Source organism: Herpailurus yagouaroundi, unplaced genomic scaffold (genome assembly GCF_014898765.1).
Source record: "Herpailurus yagouaroundi ecotype Mexico unplaced genomic scaffold, PumYag 187, whole genome shotgun sequence".
NCBI classification, from domain to species: domain Eukaryota; kingdom Metazoa; phylum Chordata; class Mammalia; order Carnivora; family Felidae; genus Herpailurus; species Herpailurus yagouaroundi.
This window is the reverse complement of record NW_024412418.1, coordinates 31,351,581-31,369,977: the sequence shown is the minus strand read 5'-3', so window position 1 is coordinate 31,369,977 and position 18,397 is coordinate 31,351,581. Positions and strand designations below refer to the sequence as shown.

Here is an 18,397-nt window from a genome sequence, read left to right as displayed (position 1 = left end):
CATGTGATTAATGGCCACCATGTAGTCTAACTTCTGGTATTCTGTTCAAATACTTGCTACAGTTTTGCCTTTATGAATTTGTGTTGTGCTTAATTTCTGATTCTACTTTTACTTAGGATTTCTCTCCTAGGATCCAAGGTAGTTGTGATGCCGTTTCCTTTTGATCATGGAGTGCTGGGGCTGGGGGTTGAATTTTGTTAAAAAGCATTTTGTCTTTTTCGCTGACAACTCTGAGGTCAGATAATAGTGTTTAAAGATGTTGATAGAATAAGTAAAATAGAATACTGCTTTATTAAAAGAATCTCTTGAGTAGTCATGAAGGAAGAGAAGGTATTTATGGTAAAGTAAAAATATTTTATTGAACTCTGCCTTTTAGTCCATAGGTTTCTAAGATAAATGAATGTTTTAGGACATTATTTATGCCTGCTTTATTTAATAATTGGTTAAAGGAAGCATGGAAGTCAGCTTTTGGTTTATCTCCTCAAATATAGTGTTGTGTACATTTAGTTTTTAATTAGATAAATAACATAGCATTGGCCCAAGTTAAATTCACAATAAAAAAAAAAAAGGTAAGCAATACAATAACTACATGAAAGTAAAAGTTTGAAAAACAAAAGCAGTTATTCCAGCACATTGATGTTGAAATTATCGTATTTGTATTGCTGACTATCACATAATAGATGTCTTTTTTTGGAGGTGCATCTCTCCTATTAGCCCCTGGAATAGAAAGAACTCTGCACAAAGAAGTTTCTCGATCTTCAGAATACTTAACTGAGTGGTTAATTTATATGTTAGCTTAAAAGATTCATTATTTGCATTTACCTTTCAAATCATTCATCTCTCTAATACTCCTTGGTATTTTGTTGTTTTGAGACAGGCCAGAACCAACTGGATTTCTTTTAAAGTTTAATCCTTCTCTCAGTGTGGTTGATAAAATACACCAAAACACTCCACTCCACTGGGCAGTTGCAGCGGGAAATGTTAATGCTGTAGATAAACTTTTGGAAGCCGGTTCTAGCCTGGACATCCGAAATGTTAAGGTATGACCAGGTATTTATCTCCTTTAGTTTATTATATGTTCAGTTAGAAAATTAGTACATCAACATAAACATAAGCTATACATATATTTTTCAATTACCACAAGATAAATAACCAATGACAGTAACTGACTACTTCCAGAATGAATACACTGAGTCTATGATTCTGCTGATTTCTTGTACAATGTTTAACACCCATACTCTATCAAAAATATAATTGAACTTTCTCTCTCTCTCTCTCTTTTTTTTTTTTTAAGGGCGAAACACCTCTTGATATGGCTCTACAAAACAAAAATAGGCTCATTATTCACATGCTAAAAACAGAAGCCAAAATGAGAGCTAACAAAAAGTTCAGACTCTGGAGGTGGCTGCAGAAGTGCGAGGTATTTTCATATGGGTCCTGTTCTGTGGGCCATAAGAACCGTTTTATTCATTTGTGTTTCTGTTTTTAAGGCAAATCAGGGAGGAAACCAGGATGAAACCAGGGAGTTGGCTTAGGGCTGCATTATATCCACTGGTCACATCTGCCCCATGTGTCCCATAGCCCAGAGTTGGAAGTGTGGCACTTTCATTGGCAATTTACTATTGGTCCTCAGCTAGATGGCTCTAAAGCTACATGTTATCTTGTGAATATCATAGCAGACTTCCACATTTACTTAATGAATGAATTGAAACAGATGGTTTAAATTATTAGAGTAGCAAGAGGAAAATTTGTTTTTACTAAAAATCTTTTTCAAGGGGCAAACAGTAGCATTCAATGTTCTGTTAGAATCATGAGGAGTTAGCAGACTTCACAAAATGAAAACATCTAGAATTTCAAGAGATGACCCCCAGTTTTATGCTTTGTTCAACTTGGCAGTTCTTCTGAGTGATGTCCTCCTGAACTTAACAGTTAAACTGATGGGGAAAGTTAAGAAGTTCAGCTTATTCTCATAAAAATCTAGCCCTAGTAGTGTCGTATTAGTCATAATTCAGATTGTTAAAATGGGGTGTTGAACTGATTCTGTTTTTAATGTTTTCAGATATGAAAGACGGCATCATCTTTTCTAATGATGATTAGTAATTGCACTCTCAGAATGATTCTAAATTCACAGAGCCCAGATTTGTCTGCAGCGGTTCATTACGAATACTGCATCTATTTTGCATTCAGGCGTGTAGAGGGAGAGAGTAGGAAGTAACTGCTACTCCTCAGTATCCTGTGCCAGCTCCTCTGCTTCTCCCCTACCCTTATTGGTAGGGTGACCCAAGATTTTGTTCTTGGACCTCTTTTGGTGATTTCATGCACCTCCATGGCGTTAAATGCCGTGTGTGTATTGACAGCTCCCAAAGTTATCTTCAGTCCAGATCTTTCCAGACTCCTATATCGAATTACCTACTTGATTTATCCAGTTCAATGTCTTATAGATATCTCCAATATACATATCCAAAACTGAACTCCTGATCTTTTTCCCACCCCACCCCAACTACTCCATCTACAGCCTGTTCCTTCTCAGTAGGTGGCAACTCCAGTCTTCAGTCATTTTTGTCTTTTCTCTGTCATGCCATGTATCCAGTCCACTAGGAAAACACATTGGCTAATTCTGCCCTCAGTATATATCCAGAATCTGACCTCTTCTCACTGTTCCACCAATGGCATTTTGGTCCAGCCTCCAGTGTCTTTCCTGCGGCTTACTGCAGTTGTCTGTCATCCCCCTGCTCCCGCTCACCTCTAGTCCATTCCCAGCTGAGCAGCCAGGTGAATCTTTTTTTTTTTTAACTTATTTTTGAGGCAGGGGAAGGGGCAGAGAGAGAGAGGGAGAGAGAGGATCTGAAGTGGGCTCTGTGCTGACAGCAGAGGCCCCGATGCAGTGTAAACTGTGAGATCATGGCCTGAACTGAAGTTGGATGCTCAACTGACTGAGCCACCCAGGCGTCCACTGATGAATCTTTTAAAATGTAGGTCAGATCCTGTCATTCATCTGCTCAGAATCCTGTGATGTCTCCCCCTTTCTCCTAGAATAAAAGCCCAAGTCCTTTCAGTGACTTACGAGGCCCTGTGTGATCCAGCTGTTTATATGCTATTAAACCACCTAATACATTTGGCTGTCATCTTCTGCTAGAATTTAAGCTCCATGAGAGAAAAACCTTAAATTCATGATGTGTCCCAAGTGCTTAGAACAGTGCTGCAGCATATAGTGTACAATGGAATATTTATTGAGTAAATAGTGTGGCTCATTTATGAGTGTTATATCTGGGATTGAACTTTGAGATCCAGGGGCTCCTGGGTGGCTCAGTTGGTTGAGCGTCTGACTCTTCATTTCAGCTCAGGTCATGATCCCAGGGTCATGGGATCAAGCCCTGTGTTGGGCTCTGCAGTGGGCATGGATCCTGCTTGGGATTCTCTCTCTCCCTTTGCCCTTCTTCCCCACTTGTGTGCTCTCTCTCTTTCTCTCTTTCTCAAATTAAAAAGAAAGAAAAAATTTGAAATCCATATTTAATTCTTATTTCTGTTCTGAGATTATGTTGCTCATAGATTCTAAGTTTACTACCTTTAAAAAAAATCTAAACTCGATTACCTTGCAAATTAGATTTAGGATTTTATTTTTTTTAATTTTTATATATATTTTTAAAGTTTATTTATTTTGAGGGAGACAGAGACAGCATGAGCCGGGGGGGAGAGGGGTCATAGAGAGAGGGGTAGAGAGAATCCCAAACAGGCTCTGCACCGTCTGCCCAGAGCCCGACACGGGGCTCAAACTCACGAACTGTGAGATCATGACCTGAGCTGAAACCAAGAGTCAGACATTTAACTGATATAGGACTTTAAAAGATTTGATAGCATTTGAAAGTATTCATCCTCAGAACACCTAGAGAAATAAAAGTGGAAGAAAATAGGGCAGACTATATTTTTTCCCTTTGCCGTTGCAAAAGCCTTACTGGCTTCCAAGGTCATGTATATCGCAGTTAAGGGACTGCATTGCAGAAATGTGGTGCCTGGCTTCAGTACAGACAGTCACACTGTTGGTTCATAGACATTTCATTCTTTTCACTTTGCCGGCATAAACCTAAATGATTAGCATCCCAAGGACATGTTTCAGTCTTTGGCCTCCGTGTGACATTTGACAACTGAGAATTACTCCTTTCTTGAAACTCGAATCTTCCTTGGCTTTGCTGGGACCTTTCTCCTGTGTTCACGTCCTGCCTTTCTGGTCACACCAGTCACTCTTCATTACCTTTGACAACTTAGCTTTTTTCCCCTTCAGCGATTGTGTTGGCGAAGATTCTGCCCCTTTCTACCTTGCACACAGTCCTTGGGATGTTATTGGTTCATGGCTTTCCAGATTATATACTGATGAATACAAAGTTTTCTCCTGGGTGGTCGACCGCTTTTCTGACTGCGTCCTGGCTATCTCCCCATAGGCATCTGAAATTCCACATGCCTCCAACTGTCGTCTTTTCTGCAGACTTGTTCCCTCTGACCTTTATTAAGGGATGGCACCATCTAGTGTCCAGGCTGGAACTGCTGCACTCTCCACCTTGAGCCTTGGGTGTCCTGATTTTTGTGTGGTCCCTTTGTTTTGCTTTGTGCTTTCTGACCTACAATACTGTTTGAAAGAAATTATTTTTAAAAATGTCAGCTCTCATTAGCACTCCTCTGAAAGACCCCTGTTTCTTGGAGGGGAAGAAAGCACAAGAAAACATGTTTAGGCAATATATTGTAAAATCTAAGGTTTTTAAAGGATTGTTTCCAAGATTGGTAATTTTCTCAGACTTCACATTTACTAATCAGCAATTTTGAAGAACAACTGTGTTCTGCTGTTGTATTAATAGTTATATATTTCAGAAGAAGTTCTTCTGTGGTACTAATCATTATTAGATACTTAGGAGGTGAAATCCATAAGGTTCTAAAATTCTGAATCTCTTAATAGCTCTTCCTGCTGCTGATGCTTTCTGTGATTACCATGTGGGCTGTTGGATACATACTGGACTTCAATTCAGATTCTTGGCTTTTGAAAGGATGTCTTCTAATAACATTGTTTTTTCTGACATCTTTGCTTCCAAGGTGTGTATATTAGTCTTTGCAAGGCTGGTTATTGCATTTCCGTGTGATTGTTTATTTCTGTTAATTAGCTGAAATCGCAGTTTTTACTGAGCTCTGAATGTTATTTACCACATAGAACGTCTTCAGGGGTGGTGGGAGGGAAGGGCTTTGGTAGCATATGATTTGGCTAAAAGCAGATTGGTCAACCCAGTAGTTTGATTGAATTGGCAACTGGTAGGAAATAAAGACCCTAGCTCACTTTTTGAATGGTTGATTTTGGTAAATAATGAGATTTTTGTAAGTGTTTTGCATCTTGAGGCACTTTTGCCCACTTTTCAGAAATTGTGTTTTTTCCTTGATCTGAATTCATTTTAAGCTCGTTATTTTTGCTTTTAAGGTTTTTTTAGTTGAAACGACCTAACTGAAATGTAGGAAATTATAAAATGGTAACTGTGGGATGGCTCTATTTTTAGGAAAATATACATGATTGTATTTAGTCATGGTTAAGGGTCAAGTTGCCTGGATTCAAGTCAGGCTTTACCACACAGCAGTCTGACCTTTAGCAAGTTGCTTTACCTCTCTGTGCCTCACTTTTTTCATCTATAAAAATGAGGATAATAGTTGTGACAATGCCTGCTTTATCGTTAAGACATGTACAATGGCTGGAACCATGGCTGACACACAGTACCCAGCAGTCATACCACACCCCAGTCTCTTCCTGCTTTCAGTAAAATGGCATCCAGTTCCCCGTGTGAATAACGACTGTCATCCTTGGATTACTGTTGTGTTCCATTCTTCCCTTCCCACATCCAGCTCACCACCACGCCCTTCCTGTTCTTTCTCCAGTTGGTCCGCTCTTATCCCTGATTTATAGTTCATCCCCACTTAGCAATCAGGGTGGTCTTTTTAAAAGGCAAACAGTTTCCTTTTTTTCTCTCTGCTTAATGGCTTCCACTGACTTTTCTGCGTCTTCAAAATAAAATCCAAACTCCTTGCCTGTGAGGTGTCATGTGATTCGATCTCTCCCTTTGGACTTCATCTCTTTCCTCTCTTCCCTTCTCTGCTCTTCTGCCCTCTTTCTGTTTCTAAAGCACATTGAGCTCATGCCGCTCCTGGACCTTGACTCTTGCTTAGGTCTTTGTCCGAAGTGTTCTGATACCGTATCGTTTTAGAGCAGGAGACACAGCCATTCAGGCCTCAGGACCAGTGTCACCTCCTTAGGCCATCCCTGAATAACTCTGCATCACCCTGTTTGATTTTCTTCATGGCACTTACTCACTGTTACCTGGAGTGTTAAGGCCCATGCAAGCAGGAAATGTTTCTCTTTTCAATTTTCAGTAAATGTAAACTTTCATTTACTGAATGAAAGAAAAATGTAAAGTATGATGATGATCCGTAGAAAAGGATCTAAAAGGATCTCTCTTCAGGGTGTGATGTTGAGTATTCCTATGCCTTTTTTTGCTTGCCAGCATTTTCTGGAATAAGCATGAGCTGCTTGAGTAATAAGGAAAAACAAAATATTAGAGGAATCTTACCTCTTGGTCACTCAAGAGCAAGACGGTTGGAAATGAATTAGAATATAAGTGTAAAGTAAAAACTTACATTTCTGAAAAATAACAAAATGCCTAAAATTGTCTGCTGTACAGAAAACTTATAACTTAGAGATATTTATACATTTTCCACTAAGTAGATTGTGAGTTGGTTGCCAAAGAAATTTTAAGCCAAATCACCAGAAATCGCAATGATCACTTTGGGGTTTTTGTGTTTTCTCTTTCAGAGAGAAAGCAAGAGCTGACAGTATCTACTCACCTAGGATAGGAGCATTTGAGATTTTGTTTCACTAGAAACCAACATTGTACAAAAGTTTATAGGAAACTTTTATTTTTGCTGACAGTGAGTGGAGGGCTTTGTATGCTAGACTTGGCATATGGACACGATTCAAATGGGACACAAATGCGTATGGCAGCTTTATCCATACTGCTTTTATTTCATACCCTTCTGTAGAGACCGCGTCTCATGGAGGTAGGCAGCTGCAAACTTCTACTCTTCTTTAAGCTCCAGGCGCAGTTGCCTATTGATCCAGGCTGCTACGTGATGCCTGTTCGAAGCACACAGGTCGTGGTAGCAGACGCTTACAAATTAGGTAGTTCACTGCACTGCTTAATTCATTCAGACACATCTGCGCTGCCTAATCTCAGGCAGGTCATGCTGTGGACGTTATGTGGGCTCTATTTGGCCTGTTCTGGTCGCGTATTATGTGCCCGAGGCTTGGAACCTTCAGTTTTTCTCAAATATTTTATCATAATTACACTTATGATCTTGATAGCTTTTAAAGAATCCCTTTCTTACCCATCATCAACCATTATTTTTTCCTGGTATAAATTTTAAAATAGATCCAGGTAACCCATATTCCTGCATGGATTTACTCTATTGAGTATTTAACATGAAAGACAGATTTTTTTTTTTCTTTTGAAGCTACAGTATTAACATTTGAGTAAGTTCTGTGCGGACTTTCACGTTGCTCGTTACCCAAGCGAGAGGGTTAGTGTTTGATGACTAAGGCCACTTTCAGCCTTTATTTCTTCTTTTTATGTTCAGTGTCCGCTTCTCAAGCTGGTTGTGGGATAAGGCTGCTTAAGGTCGTGTGCATCTGTTATGGTTTAAAAATATACTGCTAGCCTCCAGAAGAAAGCTTGTTAAATGTGAAGGTGAATCTCTGAAGTATTTAAAATTTTTGCATTTTGGAATATTTGAAAATATGATATGCCAAAAAGAGAACTACAAATGTGATATTTTTCAATAGAAATAAAGATTCATTGCAAATAGAAAGTTATTGGGAATGAAATAATGTAGAAGTTAGTTTTAAGGACTGGAACATGCATTTCTTGAGTGCTTTACTTTTCTCATGGGTACAATGGGGTTGAGATGGTGGCGAACTCTTGTTTTTTTAATACTTTTTTTAATGTTTATTTTGAGAGAGAAAGAGCTTGAGTGGGGGAGGGCAAGCGAGAGAGAGAGAGACTGAGAGAGAGAGAGACAGAGAGAGAGAGAGAATCCCAAGCAGGCTCTGTGCTGCCAGTGCAAAGCCCAATGTGGGGCTCGATCTCACGAACCTTGACATCATGGCCTGAGCTGAAATCAAGAGTCGGTAGCAGGTCATGGTAGCATTAACCATGCTTATCCATTTGAGCTTCACCATTTGAGCCACTCAGGCGCCCCACAGACTCTTAATTACTGTGTGGCAAGTGGCACATTGGAAGCACTCGGTACTGGAAGCTGTTATTGTTGTTACTTAAGGGAACCGTTATTATTACTGTTATTATTTAAGGGGATTTAGAGCTAAAATTAATATGAACCATACCTGTTTTTACTAATACCGTATGTTTATCCTTTTTTCTTTAAGGTTCTTGGTCGGGTATAAGAGTCTCATCTACTTACCAACAGTCTTCCTGCTAAGTTCCATTTTTTGGATATTTGTAACGTGGTTCATCTTATTCTTTCCTCATATCCTTCCAGCTGAAATTTAAATACACATCCCATTTTTCCTTTAAACAATAGTAATGCCATAGTTAGAAATGTAGGTATTAGAAGAGATCCAGGGACTATAACTCATATTTGTATGCATTTTAATTATTTTGGTTGAAGACGTTGCATGTTGAAAATCTGCTCAATTCTGGAAATAATCTCCAAACACACCATAGAAGCAGTAGTGTCTAGTATTTATTACTCAGAGGATAGAAACAATAGAGTGAATTATTGTTTTACTTGGACCCATGAAAATTTGTCGTATTGCCTTGAGATACTGTCCTCAAGGTCAGCAGGTTCTTTTAACTTGGTCGGCAGTTACAGTTGATTAATAAATCTTCTGGGTGCCAAGATGGTCTATAGGGGAGGGATGTTCGGAGAAATGTGTCCTCCTCAGCAGTGGCCAGTGCAGTGTCCCTGTCCAGAGCAATGGATTCTCGTCTACAGTAAAAATACATTTACATTGCCACCCAGACCGAATGTGAAACAGAAAACGATACTCCTAACGTGTGCTTTACTGTGAAATTCTGTAATTTTATCCTATGCTATTTCTTTTTTTAAAAATGCTGGTCACACACAGCCCACTTAATTCTTCCATGAACTGCTAATGGATGGCAGCACATGGTTTCAAATAAAAAAAACTCATCCAAGAGATAGGTTTATCACTCGAAGAGCTGGGCTCAGGCCACGGCCAGCTTAAGCGTGTGTTGTGCTCTTCGAGGAGAGTTCTTGGTTTATAGCTAAAGCTGCCATTAGGAGGGAGGCATTTTCTCTAATTTTTTATCTTTCCACCTCTTTCCAAGTTCCCTTTTCCCCTTCCAGAGACTCTAGGAAGCCATTATAACCTTGTTTTCTTTACAGGGTAGGAGAAGAAAGAATGTAGTGGATAGAAATGTACCTGTAAACATATTCCTTTAACTTCTGTGTTATGTGTCCTTCTGGTAATGGCATTTTTAAAAAGAAAGATGGTGTTTGTGGGAGAAATGCATACAATCAATTCAGGAATATTCTTTTCGTAGAAATCAATGTGAAGTGAAGAAGCATATGAGTTCTCAGAGGGCATATATCTCCTTTCATTATAGCATGTTTATACTTTAATGATACTTGTTTCTGAGCATTTTCTCTAATATTTTTCAAATTCCTTTAATGTAAATGAACGGGGTAGCATACCATGGAGTTCATTTGACTTTTATCAAAAGATGTTATTACACAAAGCCTTTGTCTCATGATTAGTGATTTGGGGCAGCTTTTTTAAGCACTAGTCTTACTGCCACTAGTTATTGAAGGCTTGCATGATATTATGTGTTATAAAAATACTTTATAAGTAACCACAAGTGTATAAAACAACAGGACAATATACACCCCAAATTATTTGCGGAAATCTCAAGCCTGATAAATTCTAGGATAAGCGACATGATTCTGAGAAGGGATGGCTAATATTTTTGTTGACCAACCCATGTGGCAGGGGAGTAAACACAGTTTTAGATTTGTGTTCCCTGATGATTTTTTTGCAGAATCTATATCAACAAAAAAGTAACTCCACTGTAGTTTTGCAAGCCTCGATCACAGAACCTCATATTCAGTTGAGTTTAATTGCAAGCGGCTCACCATTTGCGAAGATGCCATTACCTCAGAAGAACTGATTTCCAAAGCTAGACAGACTCTTGTGTCAGAGTTGATGAGATGGGATCTTTTACTTGCGTGTACAGCAGAAAGCCCTTTGATCTAGGCAGCCATATGCACCTGCTACGGGTGAGTGCATGTCAGTCAGTAGGTGGCAGACTTTGCCATCAGATCAGTGTCTTCCAAGCTGAACGGTAAATGGGTAAATGTCGTGTGGACGGCCCTGGGTGTGACTGGAGGTGCTGCGCTCAGTTCTGAGTAGACGAATCTTGTCCCAGCTTTTGCCGAGTCTGGGCTTCCCCTCTCACGGTCCTTTATGGGAAAAGTGTCTGGGGCACTGTGGAAAGAGTACTATCTTTGCCATCAGACTGAGTTTGACTTTGGCTCTCTTTCTTAGGTACCACTGGGCACATTATTGAATTTCACCGAGTCTCAATTTTTCTGTTAAAAACAACAACAAGAAAAAAAAAACCCGAGGGATAACAGTACCAAATTTGTGGGGTGGCTGCAAGGAATGCTATGATGTCTGTAAAATGCTGACCACGGTCCTCATTGCATAATGGGCATTTTGTAAATAATACCTATTCTGTTATTATTCACTCTCCTGAATAAACTCTGTGTAGAAGGCTGCATGTTGAAATTAATTTTAAGGGAGACTCTGGACTGGTTCCTCAGATGATCCCTTCCTTTTGGTGCTTTTTTATATGTTCAGCAAGTAATGTGTTTGGCTTTTATGAGGCAGGATCAGGTGGAAGAGATAGGACCTTACTGATGAGTTTGGAGATGAGATGAAGACTCAGGAAAGAAATGGTGAAGCACGGAACGCTACGTCTGTGATTCTGGCATGTTCCAGATCAGGTGCAAAAGAGCAAGAGCTTTGACTGAAAGCCTGGTGTGGGGAGTGACACAGGTGTCAAGGGAGCCACTGTATTCCCCAGTAGTACAAGGATTTGAGTCCACACAAAGGACAACAGCCATCTCACTGTCCCCGGCACTGGTCAGTACAACCCCGCAGTGTGCTTGTTCTGTTTTGAATTCTGTTGTTTTAAGAGAAACATTGACAGACGGGAGCACAAGTGGAGGAGCATGACCAGGAAACTGTGCTGTACAAGGAACAATGTTGCTGCTTATCCTGGAGGTGTGAGCACTGCCTTCCAATGTCCAGTGTTTGGAAGTCCATCATTTGTAAGCCAACGTATTGTATGGAATGGACGTTGGATAAAAATTTATCGAACAAATGAGGAATAAGCTTCTATAGGGTAGATCTAAGGACAGCTATAGTGTAGATCTTTTAGCATAGAGCTAAAGGATCTAAAGAAGGAAAACCGGTTAGTCCCAAGTTCCAGGAAGGCAGATTTCACTTGAAGAGCTGGGCTCCATATTGAGAGACTTGAACTGCAAAGAGTCACAAGCTAACTGGAGAGGCTGAGCGGTCTATAAATAACTATAAGGTCTAAGTGCCACAGAACAGGCATTTTAGACTCAGGGAAGGGAAAGAATCCTTTCGCTGTAGGGAATCGGGAAAGACCTGCAAGGGGAGGGAGAATAAAGTTAGGCTTGGATGTCCTAAAAGTGTGTTTCTGGAAGTATATGGGGGCAGTGGGGAGCATTTGAGGTTAATGAACCACACAAAGCAAGGGCATGGAAGCAAGGAACATTTGGCTTTCCTATGAGGGGTTCGATGCATTCATTTTACTTATGACTTAGAGAGGATCCAGTGATTCTCCTGGGATTTGTTTTGAAAGTTATTCAGAACAGGAGGCCAAAGTTCAGTCACTTCAATATGCAGAATCATGTGATTCAACTGAATGTATTTTTGAGAATGTGTTGTGTTTTGATCAAGATTTTGTGGAAAGAAAACAGGATGTGATTCTTTAAAGGCCTTGACCTATGTGCTCTTTTTCAGTGTTGTTAATCCAATCTAAGTAAGCTTCATTTGTTAGAATTTCATTTCACACAACACTTCTAGATCCTATGTATTTCTTAAAGCCAGGCCCTTCTGCAGACAAAGTGATAACCTAACTTTTTTTTTTTCCTCTAAATGTTTATTTATTTATTTTGAGAGACAGAGAAAGAACAAGCAGGGGAGGGGCAGAGAGAGAGGGGAGAGAGAATTTCAATCAGGCTCCTTGTTGTCAGTGCCAAGCCTGATGTGGGGCTTGAACTCATGAACCGTGAAGTCATGGCCTGAGCCAAAATCAAGAGTTGGGCACTCAACTCACTGAGCCGCCCAGGTGCTCCCAAACTGATAAACTAATAAACCAACAAGATTTGTTCCTGCCTACCTGAACCGGATGTGGTTGTGCTAGTTTTTGTGGGTCACAGCAGTGCTTCTTAAACTCTGTTGTGCATGTGGATCCCCTGAGGATCTTGTTAAAATCCAGAGTCTGGTTCTGCAGGTCTGGGGTGAAGTCTGAAGTGACGCCTTTCTCGCAAACTCCTAGGTAAAGCCACTGCTGTGAGTCTGTGGACCACACTTTGAATAGCAAGGGTTTAGAGTCTATTTTATGGCTGCCTTTTCCAGTCCAAAGTTTGGCACAAGACAGCCTGATAATACCTTGGAAGGCAGATGTGGTTACTGTGTTGGTAATGACTTAAACTGGGCAAGGAGAATTGGTTTACTACTGGTATACTGGCTTATTACTTACTGCACCTTCATTTGTCTTTCCCTGAAGCAAAGTTTTACTTTTTATACAAAGAATTTGTACTGCTTCAAAAACATTTCCAAGTGGGCAATATTTATCCTTGAAATACTTTTTATCTTAATGTGTCTATAGTACCTTCCTTTCCCAAAATAGTACTCGATTTGTAATTAATTTGCAAAGAGCAGTTTTTTTAATTTCTAAATCGCTACAGCCTAATACAGTGACAGGCATTAATTAAACTTGCCATTAGTAAATTTTTGCAAGCATTTATCTAATGTATAAGGAAATATTTTTAATTGGAATCTCTGAATCAAATGGTTTGTTTCTTTGAATGATTTTGTTAAAATGACTGATAAGTATTCTTTTAGATGCTTACAGGAGAGCCATGGTAACACCATTAGAGACGAACTTATTTGGATCTTGAATGTTTTTCAGTTCTCAGGATGTTCCTTATATATTGCAACCATTCCTGTCAATAATTTTTGTAGGAGTTTCAGCTAATTAGAAGGGATTAATTATTAGCCAATTATGAGCAAATCCCTGTGGGATTAGAACATAGGATGGGGTCAGGTTTGGGGGCAGGGATGTGTATACATAATGGAACGTGAGGTTAGAATGCAGAGAGATTCTTAGGCACCGATGATGAGATTTGCTTATGTCATAATTATGTTATTCTTAGTGGAAGTTGATACATTCCTTAACGTGGTCTTTACATCTAGCAGGCACCCCTTTCTATTTTGCTTTCATTCTCAGCCTAATAGGCTTCCTCTACTTTTTCTACAAGACTTGGGCAACTGATCCAGGCTTCACTAAAGCTTCTGAAGAAGAAAGGAAAACGGTGAGCTTTCTTTGTAATGTTACTTTTTTTTTTTTTTTTTTTTAATAGGAAGGTTGTAGCAATGTTCATGTTTCTCATGGCTGCATCTCCGGGGCCTTGGCACGTAATAGATGCAGCATAAATCAACAAAGTTGAGATTTCTCCACTGTCATTCCTTTTCATTTATTTATGGAAACGTTTTAAAAAGTATTTTGTATTTCCTCTTAAAGTCAGACCCAAGACTTTTCAAATGTAATTTCTGTTAGCGAACACGATCTGGATTTCTTTATAGGAACACTTAGATAATGATCATTTAGCTTAAATACCCCCATTTGATACATGGCGAGTAACCAGGCAGGGGCCAGGGGGAGCCCTCCTTATTGCCAGGAGATGCTCCTTCTCTTCCTAAGATGTGAAGGTGTCAGAGGACATGCGTGTCTTCTTTCACTTTGAATATTTAGAATTGTCGTTGTCGGTGTTACCTATAGGCAATTCCTGGAAGACTGAGCCTGTGGTGCTTATCGCCATCAGTTACAACGTATACTGATGGGTTTTGTTTGCTTTTTATGAATGTATCCGTGTATGTTTAGTTTTCTGTAGCAGATTATAACTAGATGATTGCCATTCATGGAGAGAATGGGGAGGTGTAATATGTGTGCCTTCTAATTTATTGGCTGTGGTTGGAAATGCAGCCTTGAAAAGTCACATTATTTTCAGGCACAGAATGATGTGGTGGCAGGTATTCCAGATTGCTTTCCTGGCCACCTCAGTTTGGAGAGAGAGCTGTGACAATGGTGTATAACCGTGCATTTGTCCGTTCCCCAATAAAACATAATTGTAAGGTCAAATTTCGTGCCTTTCAGAATATCATCACCCTTGCAGAGACTGGCTGTCTGGACTTCAGAACATTTTGTACCTCATGCCTTGTGAGTCTTTTTTTTTTTTTTTTTTTTTTCAAATAATTTTATCCCATAGTGAGAAAGCATATTCTTGGTAACATTTCTCACGTAAGCATTTGTTAAATCTCCCTGGTATATTTGCACACCTTCGTTTTTACCAGTTTCGAATTTTGTATTACTATCAGAATAGTTTTCTGCCTTGAGCATATGAAGGAATGATGTTTACAGTTTCTCCAAGATGTCTGTGGTTAGATCTCTCTGTGAATGATCCATAGTGTGTTTTGATTGCTTTTTCCTGCCATGAAGGATATATTAGAACTAACTTCAAGTCAGAGGCTCATGATGACCTTAGAAACCACTTAGTGAAACCTCTCATTGCAATTGAGGAATCAAAGCCTAGAGGGAAGAAGTAACTTCCCTCAAATTATTGGCAGAGCCAGAAATGTAACTCGGGTTTCCTTTTCCCTTTTTCTTAATGGTGCTGCCTTATTTCCCTTTCATCAGTGTGAATAGGCTCTGGAATTCAAAACCCCTTTAGTGTTGGCCTACTCAAAATATATATGTGGAAGTAAATATTAATAAGGCATTCCAGAGCCTCTCTGTCAATTGATGATCTATTTAGGATTATATGTACCCATGCCTTTATGATTTAGGAGTAAGAGTTTGCTTGTGGTTTGTTACCACTTTAAGACACTGAGTTTTGGGGCGCCTGGGTGGCGCAGTCGGTTAAGCGTCCAACTTCAGCCAGGTCACGATCTCGCGGTCAGTGAGTTCGAGCCCCGCGTCAGGCTCTGGGCTGATGGCTCGGAGCCTGGAGCCTGTTTCCAATTCTGTGTCTCCCTCTCTCTCTGCCCCTCCCCCATTCATGCTCTGTCTCTGTCTGTCCCAAAAATAAATAAACGTTGAAAAAAAAAAAATTAAAAAAAAAAAAAAGACACTGAGTTTTGCTTAGACCTGTCTTCATTGCCCACTTAGATAAGGAAGCCATTAAGGTCACTTCATTGCCACGTGTGTAACTCCTGTGTCGCTCGATACGATCAGCATTGTCTGTGGACTGGACGGTGCATAGGTGAGAGATTGAATTTCTTAGTTAACACTATGAAGTTAAGTATATATTTGGCTATATGTGTGATTAATAGAAAAAATAGAAGGGCATCTCAGGGGTTCGTTTTGTAGTTCTTCTTTGTCAGAGAATCCTCTCTACGGTGTTCACACGTTTGGAAAACTTGATGTTGATAATAATTAATGTCATTTGTATAGTATTTTAGAGTTTATAAAGCAGTTTTGAATATAGTTTCCTGTCTGATCATCAGGGCACACCTATGAGGTTGGCATTACTGTCTCCATTTTAGAGGTGAAAAAATATGAAAGGCAAATTATTTGCTTGAGGTTACTTTAGTAGTATTGGTCTTCTACACCAAATAACCAGGTTCTTACCACATTTTGTGGCTTCTCTCTCTCATGTACTTCTCCACTTGGCTCCTTCAAAGCCCAAGTAGGAGCTTGAACCAGAGATGGTGTGGAGTAGTCCTTGTCCTGGCCGGTAGCCCTGAGTTTCCTCTGAGTGGTCACTGTAAAAGCCAGGGGATTATTATGAGGAACTTCAGAGGAACTATGGTCATTTGTCTCCAGGAGAGGATATGCTTTTATAATCTTGAACAAAAGGCTGCCTCAGTGAGTCAGGTTTCTTTAGTGCATTTTGATGTTCTCTACTGTTCTAGAGAACAGCGAAGAGACAGTTCCTAGGGTCCCAAGCTTCATGGACCCCATCCCACCATAAAGATGGGATGATTAGCATTAAGGCAGGCAGCTGTGAATGGAAGTGGGAAAGCAACAGTAGTGAGCCCCTATATTTTTATTATGCTGCATTTAACGTAGTGGATCATCTTGTTTGGCTGCCAGGCCTATGGAGCAGACAGAAGAGAGATTATCCCCATATTAAAAGCAAGAACACTGATCAGAGAGGTTAAATGACTTCCCTGTGGTTACACAACTAGTCACCCGTGGACCTAGGTCTCCTCATTGCACTGGGCATTGCTCCTGCTGCTGGGCTTTGCTGTCTTCGGAGAAAGTGGGGACGTGGTGGTACTTTGGTGCCATTAGCATCAGAGTGCTCACAACTCCAGTGTCAAGAGAGCAGCAGAAACAAGCAGCATATGCGAGAGAGGCTGCAGGCTGCCCCTCTTTTTCTGTGTGTGGGTGCCTGCAGCAAATCTATTTAGTGCTGCTCTTCAGATTCATTTTCTCTGTTCCCCTGATCAAGTGAATCCCTGATGTTCAGAAATTGTACTTCTTAAATTTGTTACGTGCAAGGAGCATAGGGTATGATTTGCCTAAAGTCCTGCCTGTTCCCCTTCCTCCAGTGCAGTATAGGCCACCCTAGAGCTGCATATGCTTAGTAAATCTTGCTCTGTTCAAAAAAGGTATCTTCTCTTAGGTAAGCAGCAGATAAATATTAGTTCATTTAACATGGACGGTTGACCATGACATATCAGAGCTGTTTGGTTTTGGTTTAATGGTATTTAAATGCAAAGTACTAGCTTATTTACTTTTTTACTTTGGTGGAAGCTTTTGACAGGAAAGTGGTTAGTAAGGTCTTGATCTGGAAAATCATTGTAAGCAAAAGTATTACATGTGTTTTTTCTTTTTGCTGTAGGTTTCGGCAACCATCATTATTACATATTCTTCTTATTTTTCCTTTCCATTGTTTGTGATTGGATTATATATGAATCTTTCATCTGTAAGTATAAATTTTTCTTACAGCAAGCTCATGCACCCATACTCACACATACTTTTCTTGGTAAATTCTTGAATGGCACATTCTGGCTGGGTGACTATGAACCACACCCCTACTAAAAACGAAACGGCTGCCTCTAAGACTCTCAGCATTGGGAAAGCTGCAAGGAAGACTTGGAGAGGTTAGTTGTCAGCACCTGGGAAGAGATTGTATTCTAAAGCGACCTTGATAAATTTGAGAAGTGGTCAGAATATAAAGTCATGTAAGGCAGGTGCAGATTTATCACCCAGTGAAGTGAGGAAAAATCAGCGGCTCAGGCACAAAGCGAGGGAAGTGATAAGTAAATAAAATAGGAAAAAGAAAAGTTTGGTGCTGGACAGGTTGAAGGAAGGCGGAGGTGGTCACCATAGTGAAGGAACACAACTCTAGATAAATGTCAAGTCACAGCTTAGAGCTAATGGGAGAGCGAATAGTCATTGAAAGTTTGGGAATAATGACCTGGAAGGGAACATTAGGCCACTTATTCTGCATGCCTGAGACAGAAAAATAACTTCTCAGTAGCTGTGTGAACAGGCGTGTGGGGGACTTGAGGACGGAGTGACACCCAGCTGTTCCAAGCTGATAGACTAAGAAGAACGGGGTTTACATTGAAGCAGGAAGGATTTGGGTTAGCTCTTAACAGTTGCACGGCTGTGCTTCTCAAACCTGGGAGTGGTTTACCTAACTGGGAAAGCGTATAGTGCTTGTAGTTTATTTATTTTGGCTTTCCTTGTTTCGCTGTTTATTGTTTATTTTGAAGACTTTGGGAGAATGTGGCTTCACTATAAATCCATTTCCTCCCACCTTCCTGTTACGTTCATGCTCAGGTCTTAGATTCCAACAGTGGAATACTAGTTTGTTGCTTGTGCTAAAATGCAGAATGATCCAGGAAGATGTTAGCAACATTTTTTTCCACTTTGGTTTCTTTTTCCCTTGGCATCCTAAGCACCGCCTCTCCCTGCCTTCCCCCGGCCTCTGCTCCAGCTTTTCTTAGTTTAAATTTTGCTTAGCCTTTGAAAAAGAATTCCTTCTACTCTGCCCTCTAGCCTCCCAG

The 18,397-nt window shown here is 40.1% G+C and overlaps 1 protein-coding gene across 2 annotated transcripts in view; it reads left to right on the top strand.

The window, feature by feature from the left end:
* ZDHHC13 (zDHHC palmitoyltransferase 13) overlaps positions 1–18,397 on the top strand; it is a 51,266-nt gene that overhangs the window by 23,229 nt on the left and 9,640 nt on the right. For both annotated transcript variants that reach the window (XM_040495654.1, XM_040495653.1), the window contains exons 7-14: positions 878–1,040; positions 1,295–1,420; positions 4,946–5,079; positions 8,462–8,562; positions 13,565–13,689; positions 14,532–14,594; positions 15,543–15,636; positions 17,224–17,307. In XM_040495654.1, coding sequence (XP_040351588.1) covers positions 878–1,040; positions 1,295–1,420; positions 4,946–5,079; positions 8,462–8,562; positions 13,565–13,689; positions 14,532–14,594; positions 15,543–15,636; positions 17,224–17,307 — 890 coding nt within the window. The remainder of the gene's footprint in view (positions 1–877; positions 1,041–1,294; positions 1,421–4,945; positions 5,080–8,461; positions 8,563–13,564; positions 13,690–14,531; positions 14,595–15,542; positions 15,637–17,223; positions 17,308–18,397) is intronic.